Here is a 10,659-nt window from a genome sequence, read left to right on the forward strand (position 1 = left end):
AACAAGACAGAGATACTGAGGACTTCAGAGTCAAAGTTTAAAACTAAGTGCTGAATTGGAATGATGGGAACTGGGATTTAAATCACAGGAAGTGGAATTAAAATGAACTGAAATGCAAAGAAAAAAATGTGGAAAAACACTTCATTTCCCAGAATGCAGTCATCCCATCAAAACTTCCTGTGGATTGTGGCCTAATCGATTCAAATAGACCAAAGACACTTTCAGAATAACACAGCTTGTTGAAATGGGAAAAAAAGACAGATAAAGCCATAAAGATGAGGCCACTAGCGCAGACTGGCGGGATGTAATCCCAACAGCCTACGCACCTTTCGTAGAGTGTCCCCTTAGGTGGGCTTTGTGCGGTGCCTGGGCAGCAGGGCGACAGATAAAGCCATAAAGATGTGGAAAACTGACATTTTCTCAAAGCTGTTTGCTTTTATCCAAACACTGAATCAGTATTTTTGTCTTGTTTTGCAGTAAATATTTATAAGTTTACAAGTATAAGACTTGTTTTCAGAAAATAAACCTTAAATTATATTTATTTTTCTTACCTCAGTGACAATTGTTTTATTTATAAATCTAGCAACACTTTGTGAGGTACAAAAAATACACGTAATTTACATAATGTAAGATTTATTTTCTGAAATGGGTTTATGCTAAAAACAAGAAGAAGAAAAATCTGTGAATGGCGTTAGAATAATACACAAAATATTCATTTTTTTACTTTTTAATTTTTTTTAAAAGTCTTATTGTCTTATGCAATTAATGCAATAAATGTCTCTGCTGCTTCATGCCAGGGTTATTATAGTTAAAAAAACAAATAGTGTGTCTGTGTGTGTGTGTGTGTGTGTGTGTGTGTGTGTGTGTGTGTGTGTGTGTGTGTCAGCCAAACTGTTAACTATCTGACTGACATGTTAGGAGTTCCACCACAGTTCTGTGTTTTGTGAAAATCCTATCTCTAACACAATAATGAGAAGAACAGTGTGCAGGTGAACTGGAGCATTTCATCTGCGTCCGTTTAAACTTTCTCCACACCTTCAGCGCAGCACAATCCATGCCTGATTTCTGTGATTCACTTTCTCAAATCACTTTCAGCTGCAGTTCGGAGTAAACAAACCTCACCGCGAGAAACAATAGCGTGCCATTACACTTAACCCATGAACGGCTCACACAGAGTTCCTTCAGTCATTCACAGGAGCACAGTGCAGCTCTTTGCCATGTTGCTGCTTTCACACAAACATCACTAAAAACTGTGGTGTAGAAACTATTTTCACTCACATATTACTAGTGGATTTCACAAATAATTACAAAGAAATGGCAAGACTGAAATGGTGTTTTCTTAGCATTATCTTTATTTACAACTTTACATATGTCCACTTTAGACGTTTGCTGTAAGCGATGCCAGTTTAACTTTAAACGCACGCCCTCAGATTACACCCATCAAACCCAGACACATACAGCGACTCCCGGGTGTTTCTGATTGCTACAAAAGCTCAGGCTGATGCCGGGTTCAACCAGACACAGGTGTGACGCTCAGGTAGAGACCTACACACAGATACTGAGCCGAGAGAGAGATGTGGACGTGTCTATCTGTCCAAACCCTGATCCTCCCACCACTCAACCAGGAAAGAGAGAAAGGGAGTAAAGAGAGACGGCTCATCAGCCTTAAATCAGTCATATGAGAGAAACCACACACATTACAGCAGCAGACAGACAGAAATAAGAGTAAGACGTCACAGAGAGAAAGAAAGACAACATCAGAAAAGTCCTGTGGTGTTACTATAGAACAACAGCAATGCTATTATATCCAATCATACTGAATAATTAGCATATAATAAAAAATATAAAGAAGAGTTGAGGTGAAGAGAGACCTGATTTTACAAAGTTTATCTCATATGCAAATGAAATATATCCATATATATTAAAAATCCATATGTGACCCTGGAGCACAAAAGCAGTCTTAAGTCTCTGGGGTATATTTGTAGCAATAGCCAAAAAAAAAAAAAAAAAAAAAAAACATTGTATGGGTCAAAATTATAAATTTTTCTTTTATACCAAAAAATCATTAGGATATTAAGTAAAGATCATGTTCCATGAAGATATTTTGTAAATGTTCCTACCGTAAATATATCAAAAACTTAATTTTTGATTAGTTATATGCATTGCTAACAAATTCATTTGAACAACTTTAAAGATGATTTTCTCAATATTTAGATTTTTTTGCTCACTCATACACCATAATACCAAATATAAATATCAAAAAAATGACCCTTATGCCAAAACAAACCATACATCAATGGAGAGATTATTCATTCAGCTTTCAGATGATGTATAAACCTCAATTTCGAAAAATTGACACTTAAGACTGGTTTTGTGCTCCAGGGTCACATTTATGAAATATATTACCATATGAAGTAAAAACAAACATGAAACCTGTTAGAAATTGGAACAATATCATATTAACTTCTATAAAACCTGTCAATACATGTTGAGTAAATATAAAAGATGAACATGTATTTAAAAAAAAAATAGAAAAACTTTTGTAGTTGCATACATCAGTATCCAACAGTGTATACTGATGACATCCATGGTTGCTACTTATATATTTTTTATATTATATATTTTTACATATATATAAAAAAAACATCATATAGATATTATTAACAGAAGTACATATACTAATTTTACTATGGGGATTTTATATACAGTATGTTATAAACTTATAATATCTTCATCTACCCAGAGAATGTACAAATTTGAAAATTACAGTATATATGGCCTTGCAGGTAACATGTGACAATATTATATAAGACAGTTTATGTCATATATTACATTTCCATATCAGATGATCAGTTTGTTTTTCAGTAAAAAATGCAAGCATTCTTACAATCAAATACATTTACTTGAGAAGCAACATTTTTATGAGATATCATCATATCTTGTTTTATTTATTTTTTCTTCTTCTAAGCATCAACCTGTTATGTTACACCAAGTTTGTAAGATTTATCAATTTAAAGATGTTTTAATGGCAAACAAGAGCAGTACTTGTTAAGAAAACAAGTTATTTTGCATTGAAACTGAGAAAAAGCCCAATATTCACACCAACACACACACACACATTTACTTGACTATCCAAATGGAACATTGCATAGACTGCTATTGTTAAATACACACACTTGTAGATACACTAACATAATCCTAACAGAAAACTTCCTGAGTTTTTAAAAAACTCAAAATATGGCTAGGTAGTTACACACACACACACACACACACACACACACACACACACACACACACACAGAAAGAGTTTGAGCAGGTCTAATGTCACACACATCTGCTTCTGTTGTCACTGCTGCATGGTATGATCTTCACGTCACATGGACACTTTCATACAACCTCAGATGAGAGACTTGAGCACACCGTTGTCTGACACAAGCGATGACACCCCCTCACAAGGCAAAGCAAAGCAGAGCAAACCGTTTTGGCTTTAATTACGCTCATTCTCTTTCTCTCAGAATGGAGAGCAACGCCTCTCGGGAAACTATTTTCAAAACTCTAACACAAAGCACATTTCATCACAGCAGCAGAGAACAAGGAAAAAAATCCACTTTATAAACGCGAATCATCAAGCCTGTAATAATATAACATTTTCGGTTCCAGTTTAAATTTCCAAAACACACACACATATATAGAATCACATTTGTTTTTCATTTGAGCAGAGGCCTGCGCTCACAAACCCACAAGCCCAGTGTAGAATTTCATCTGGTTCCTGCAGCCGAGAGTTTAACTCTATCCCTCGAGGGAGAGTTTAGCGGGAGCAACGCAGATGCGTCGCAGTGTACCAACTGAACGTGCGGATTAAGTTTCACTTTTAGAGATTCCTCTTCTTACTCGGCTCAGCCACCTCTGAAAGGAAATTTCTATTCACTGAGACTTAGAGGGTCAGCTGATTTTAATGGTCACTTATTGCTTGTTCAGGCAATGCTGGTGGCACAAAGCAGGGTCTCACGGACCACCCTGCTCCGACATCGCCTGAGGCGTTCAAACCCAGGCTAATTCCTCCGCTTACTCGGCGGGGGACAGGTATCTCAGACCCACACACGGATCTCCCCGGCTCATTTCCCTTTTACCCTGCATTTCCTTGGCCAGAAAACTATTACAATAAGAAAGAAACAAACAATTCCATCCTGTGGTTTCGTGTTATTAATATCTGCAATCATGCTGTCTGGGCGTCTGATTTGTTGAATTTGTCACTGCTGATAAGAGAGATTAGTTCGCTCACAGCAGGAATACAAAGCAGCACATTTTACCCAGGGTTCCCCTCTCTCTGCCTGAGCAACTCAGAGCACAGCGAGCGCTCCACTCTGAGATTAAGGCCTATGCTCTCTCCGAGCTGAAACAATACAGCTAGCCTGCCAAAAAACAAAGCCCACATTCTCAAGTGCAAAGCAATTTATACTTAATACAACCCAGATCGTCTAAAAAAGAACAGGGGGGAAAAAAACAAGCAGGAACTTTGGTAATGCATGTACAGTTATCCAGCACTCTTTTCCCCCTCTTTAGTTTGGATATTCTCGCTTAGGTTTTTCCACCACATTCACACAAATGACTTCAGCACATGTTTTAGAATATGTTCCCTTAGATTTCCTTTCACACAATATGCAAGAGCGATCAAAATCACTGACACCCCCCCCCCCCCCCAAATAAAAACATGATTACTCACCTCTGCATGTTGAGTTCTGGGCTGGCTGGCGTCGGCTTCGATGGCGTATACATCTATCAAGTAGAGGTCCGAGCCTTGCTCCCTGTCCAGTTCTGCAGCTGTTTGGATCATCCCAGAGTGGCGGCCAATGGTGAAAAGCCGGCCTGCAGCCTTCCCTCCGCTCCGGACTGAAACAATAAAAAACTCCACCTTGGTGCCGGTGCCACGTGGGCTGGAGGCATCCAAAGAGATGACGTTGGTTCCAGGCGGTTGGCCCTCCTTTAGAATGGTGATGTATTTGGGTTGGGAGAAGACCGGGCCTTCTGAACCCTGAAGGATGATGGTCAGCTCCGTCCGTGAGGTCTTGCGGTCCGTGCCGTGATCTGTAGCGGACACAATCAGACTGTAAATGAGCTTTGAGGGAAGGAGCTGAGAGGCGAGTCTGATATCTCCACTGTAACGGTCCATGATAAACGTGTCTGAATCTCCTCTTAAGAGTTCATACTCCACCTCCCCGTTGGCACCCTCATCAGGGTCAAAAGCCACTACTGTTGTCAGAATGGAGCCGATTACTATGTTAGATTCAGCCACTAGGGCGTTCTGGGAGATAAATAATGGCACGTTGTCATTTTGGTCCGTCACCCATATGGTAATGTTTTTCAGAGCAAAACGCCGGAACTCGACCGGCACGGCTTGGTCTGTTGCTTTGATGGTCAGCTCAAAAAGGTTGGAAAACTCTCTGTCAATCTCTTTGTTCGTGTAGATCACTCCAGACGCAGGGTCGATGCGGAAATGACCTCCTCTAGGAGTCTGCATGACGATGGAGTACTCCAGCTGGCCGTTGATGTCGGCATCCGTGTCGTGAGCTGTTATAGTCATGACGGAGGTGGAGAGCGGGAGGTTTTCAGGGATGGACTTAAAAATGTCACCTGGTGTAAAAACAGGAGGGTTGTCATTAAAATCTCTCACATGAATGATGACCGGAATGGAGGAAGACCTGGGTGGCCTCCCACTGTCTTTGGCTGTGACGTTGAGTTTGTACAAGGACTGCGTTTCATAATCGAGTTTTTTGACCAGGAAAATGCTGCCAGTGTTGGGACTGATGCTGAAAGTGCCGTGGTTGTTGGTGGCGGTGATGCTGTATGTGATGTCGGCGTTGGAACCAGAGTCAGAGTCTGTGGCGGTTACGGAGGCGACCAGCTCTCCAATCCGCATGTTCTCCAGCACATCCACTGTGAGGGTGGATTTGGGAAATGACGGAGAGTTATCGTTATCATCTAGGACACTGATGCTCAACACACATGTGGATGACAGAGGCACAATCCCAGAATCCTCCGTTATAATTTTGAGGGAGTAAAAGGGTGTTGTCTCGTAGTCTAGTTTTCCCACTAGAGTAACTTGACCAGAAGTGCTGTCAATGCTGAACTGTTTTTCCTCATTTCCCTCCACGATGTTGTAACGAACAAGACCGTTTTTATTTTCATCTACATCTGAGGCAGAGACTCGGAGCAGCTGCGTCATGTTCTGGGCGGATTCTGAGATAGAGGCCTGGTAAATATCTTTGGTGAATTTTGGTGGGTTGTCGTTGATGTCCTGTATGTACACTTGAACTTTGGCCTGGTCTTTGAGAGGCTTGGGAAGGCCCTGATCAGAGGACACAACTGTGAAACTAAACACCGCGGCACCTCTCTGTCTCATGAGAGATTCGCGGTCGAGCTGTAGCGTGCTGGTCAACACACCTGTGATGGCGTTCAGCTCAAAATTTGGCTGCGGCGTTTCAAAGGAGTAACGTACCTCACTGTTCGGCCCAAAGTCTTTATCCTCAGCGAAAACCAGCCCGACGAAAGAGCCTCTCTCCTGCTCTTCCTCGAAGTGGAACACATAATTAGTGCTGTTGAAAAGCGGACGGTTGTCATTCACATCGTCGAGAAGAATCGTCACATTAACATTGGCGCTCAGTGGCTCGACGGCTCTGTCTTTGGCCACCACTAATAAACTGTACCGATCTTGTACTTCTCTGTCCAATTCTGCCTTAATATACAACTGCCCATCAGGGAAAATCCCAAAAACGTCATTTGTGTTACCGCTAATGATGTCATACACAATTTCCCCATTGAGTCCTGAGTCTTTATCGCTGGCCTCCACCTTAAAAAACCGACTGTTTACTGGCTCGGATTCCAGAATGGTGACTTCATAGGAGAGCTGGTCAAAAACTGGCGCGTTGTCGTTGACGTCGTACACGCTGATGGTGAGAATGAGGCTGGAGGTGCGCTGAGGGACACCGAGGTCAGAGGCCACGACCTCCACCTGGTAGGAGCTGGTGGTGACTTCTAGGGGGCCAGTGAGGGTGATCAATCCGTGTCTTTCGTGGATGTGAAACAAGCCTTTGGGGTTATGTTTGAGGCTGTACACGACCATGCCATTGGTCCCCTCATCAGGATCCGAAGCTTTAGCCTGGAATATTTGGTGACCGGTGGCCCAGTTCTCCACAGCGCTCACATGCTCGACATTGTGAATGAAATGAGGGGCATTATCATTCAAATCCTTCACTGTGATATTAACTAATGCTTCCCCCGTAACCTCCCCACCTCTTGCAATCACCCTGAGTTGGTAAAATGCCTGCTCTTCTCTGTCTATCAGCCCTGAAGCTGTGATCTGCCCTGTGCTGCCTTTGATAGCAAACAGACCGCGCTGGTCCCCTGATGCAATCAAATATGTAATATTTGTGTTCAGATCTACTGTGGTGGCCGACACGGTGCCAATAATGGTGTCAATGGCCACATTCTCAAACATTACAAAGCTGTACTCTTTCTGACTGAACACGGGCGGGTTATCTTGCGTGTCTACAACAGTGACTGTGACTATAGCTTGCGTGTTTGAGCGCAATCCGCCTCCGTCTGTCGCAGTGACCTGCAGCTGATAAGAGGTTTTCTCCTCTCTGTCGAGGGGCACTAGAGTTGTGATTCTACCAGAGTTGCTATTGATGTGAAACTTGTAAGAGTCACCAGCAGTGATGGCATATTTTACAGTGCCATTGCGGCCAAGGTCAGGGTCGGAAGCTGTTACAGTAGTCACAAATGAGCCCGAAGGCTCGTTTTCTTTGATATTGGCAAAATACTGCACAGGGTAAAACACTGGGCTGTTATCATTAACGTCCTTTAGTGTGATATTGACTTTGCAGATGGAGTAAAGGGGGGGCATGCCTGCATCTGTGGCTTTTATGTGCAGCAAATAAGAGCTCTCTTCTTCTCTGTCTAACTCTGTGGCTGTACTCAACCGGCCCGATACTACATCTAACCTGAACTTATTCTGAATGCTCACGGGGGTTTCAGGGTCAAATGAGAATCGGACTGTGCCGTTGGCACCGAGATCCGAATCTGTGGTGGACAGCACCACAAGCTCGGAGCCGGCAGGCGAATGCTCGACTAAGGAAATGTGATACGTGCTTTGAGTGAAAGTGGGGACCTGGTCGTTAACGTCGGTGATATTCACTATCAGTTTGGTGTAGGAGATTTTCGGCTGCAGGCCTTGGTCTTTGGCACTGATATTCAGCACTATTTGAGAAGCTATTTCCCTATCGAGCTCTGCTGCGCTGGTAACCAAACCACTGTTCTCACTGATGGCAAACCAGCCCAAACTGTTTCCAGACACCAGTGAGTAGCGGAGATTGGCATTCTGCCCGGAGTCTCCATCTGTGGCTGAGACCCCTTTAATGTAGCTGCCTTTAGGAATGTCCTCACTGATGTCTACTCTATACACAGCTTCCTGAAATATGGGTGGATGGTCATTAATATCATTCACAAATATAACCAGACTTGCAAAAGACGAGCGAGCGACAGGCCTGCCGTTATCTGACACTGAAACGGTGAGGTTGTAGGAGGAGATTCGCTCTCTGTCGAGCACACTGGCTACTTTGATTAGGCTCAGATTGGGGACGGGTGAACTGTGGACTTCAAAATGTCTCTGTTCGTTTCCGCCAAGTATAGAAACTGAAATATTACCGTTAGCCGTGGACGAATCTGAATCGGAAACTGTTAATAGTGCCACTACGGTGCCCACCTGTGCATTCTCATCCACCGAAGCGAATTTGGATGTGGTAGGGAAGTAGCGAAATTTAACTACGGGGTCATTGTCATTCACATCAAGCAGTTTTATAGTCGCTTCTGACCTGCCTGAGAGAGAGGGGACGCCGTTGTCTACTGCATGGATAGTGAGGGAATACTCCTTCCTGGTCTCATAATCCAACCCCTCCTTTATAATCACAGTCCCAGCCTTGGGGTCAATCTGAAAAGGAGTTCCTTCATCTAAAAAATAGGAAATGTCAGCATTTGTACCCTCGTCCAGATCTGTGGCTGTTATTTGGAGAACACTAGAGCCAATGGCAGCGTCCTCAAACACACTGGTCTGGTAATGATCCTGGTCAAAAGCAGGCGGGTTGTCATTTATATCCTGAATGGTGACGTTAACCTGCAGATACCCGAACTTTTTGGGCTCTCCTTTGTCTTCCACTTGGATGAGGAGTTGATAGAAGGGGGTTAATTCTCTGTCCAGCCCTCCTGTGGAGACCAAGTGCAGAAAAGCGCCCTCTCCGCTCGGATTGACGGTGATATCCAAGCGAAACTTTCGCTGTTCGTTCCCTCTGACGATCCGGTAGGTGGTGTGATCCACTCCGTTACTCCCGATGTCCGCGTCTGTCGCGGTGTCCAGAATCACCTGACGCCCGCTGCTCGCGTCCTCTTTGAACGACACCACGATCGACGCGTCAGGAAACACCGGCGCGTTGTCGTTAATATCCAAAACCACGATGCGCACCTCGGTGGGGTAAGTGGGCTGACTGGACAGAACCACCACATTGATGATGTTACTAGGCAGAACTTCTCGGTCGATCACGGAGGACGTGTAGATGACGCCCGTCGTGGCGTTGATGGAAAAAAGTTTGTGGTGTTCGCTGAATCTGTAAGTAAAGGAGGGTTTGGTGTCGATGGTGCCCACATATGTGCCCACCGGCTGCTCCTCCAGAACCTCAAACTCCTGCCGAACTTGACTGGATAAAGAGTAACGCGATAAAGTCCATAAAACAAATAAAATGAGGTGCAAAGTGTCTAGAGATCTACCTGAAAGCGCCATGATCACAGATCCAGTCAGGATTTTTCCGAGCCTGATACATTCACCTCAGACTTGCAACATTGTATCCAAAAAAAGCGGCGATCAAACGAAATGTATCCAAAGCGCGCTTGCCGATTTAAAGAAACTTGAGGTAAAGTTCCGCTAAAGAGTTCCTAAAGAGTTGTAGATCCGCAGAGATATGCTTAAAAACCCGTTTGAGGGAGGAGAAAGGGTTCATTCGCTGTAAAATCCTGTCAGAACTCATCCAGAAAAACTTCGCGTTCTTCTCATGATGATGATGATGATGGTGATGATGATGGAGTTTCCATTGTGAGGAAAAGGAAAGTTCGCTGCGAGTCAATCCTCCTGAGAGTCTTTCCTCCAGGAAATAGAGCAGCTCTAATATTATCCCTGTGATTCTGATACGGGATGTCCCGCGGAATAACGGTGACCGAACTTCACTTTACTGCCCTGACAGAGAACAAAAGCCCGAGTTGAGAAAACTCCCGCCCTCCTGTCCAGCCATTGGCTCTCTGTGCCTGAGCCCGCCCCTCTCTGGCACACAGTTCTATTGTAAAGTCATCGACTCGGCTGCTGATTGGATGAGGCGGATGTCAATCATCGCGTAGCCTGAATATTATAACAGAGCAGCGCTCCAGGTATTGAATGTACCGTTATGTGCCCACAATAACACCAGCCGCTCATTTACATTCCTACCGTCTTTTTTCACTCTTCGTAATTGTTTCAATACATTTACATATTTTTTTCAGCATATTTGTGAATGTTGCGTGAAATATATCGCAATAATTATTTGTTAAGAACGTTTTTAAAGTAAAAATATATATTAAATA

The 10,659-nt window shown here is 43.5% G+C and overlaps 1 protein-coding gene across 1 annotated transcript; it reads right to left on the reverse strand.

The window, feature by feature from the left end:
• Positions 1 to 3,058: 3,058 nt before the first annotated feature.
• LOC122147491 (protocadherin Fat 4-like) lies at positions 3,059 to 10,313 on the reverse strand. Its single transcript, XM_042770439.1, has one exon. The coding sequence runs from the start codon at positions 9,827 to 9,829 to the stop codon at positions 4,598 to 4,600; it is 5,232 nt and encodes a 1,743-aa protein (XP_042626373.1). The 5' UTR covers positions 9,830 to 10,313; the 3' UTR covers positions 3,059 to 4,597.
• Between the last annotated feature and the right edge of the window lie 346 nt (positions 10,314 to 10,659).

This window comes from Cyprinus carpio, chromosome A14 (assembly GCF_018340385.1).
Source record: "Cyprinus carpio isolate SPL01 chromosome A14, ASM1834038v1, whole genome shotgun sequence".
Lineage (NCBI taxonomy): Eukaryota > Metazoa > Chordata > Actinopteri > Cypriniformes > Cyprinidae > Cyprinus > Cyprinus carpio.

Excerpts from the sequence above, each read along its gene's own strand:
- LOC122147491 (XM_042770439.1), bottom strand. The coding sequence starts at position 9,829 with ATGGCGCTTTCAGGTAGATCTCTAGACACTTTGCACCTCATTTTATTT.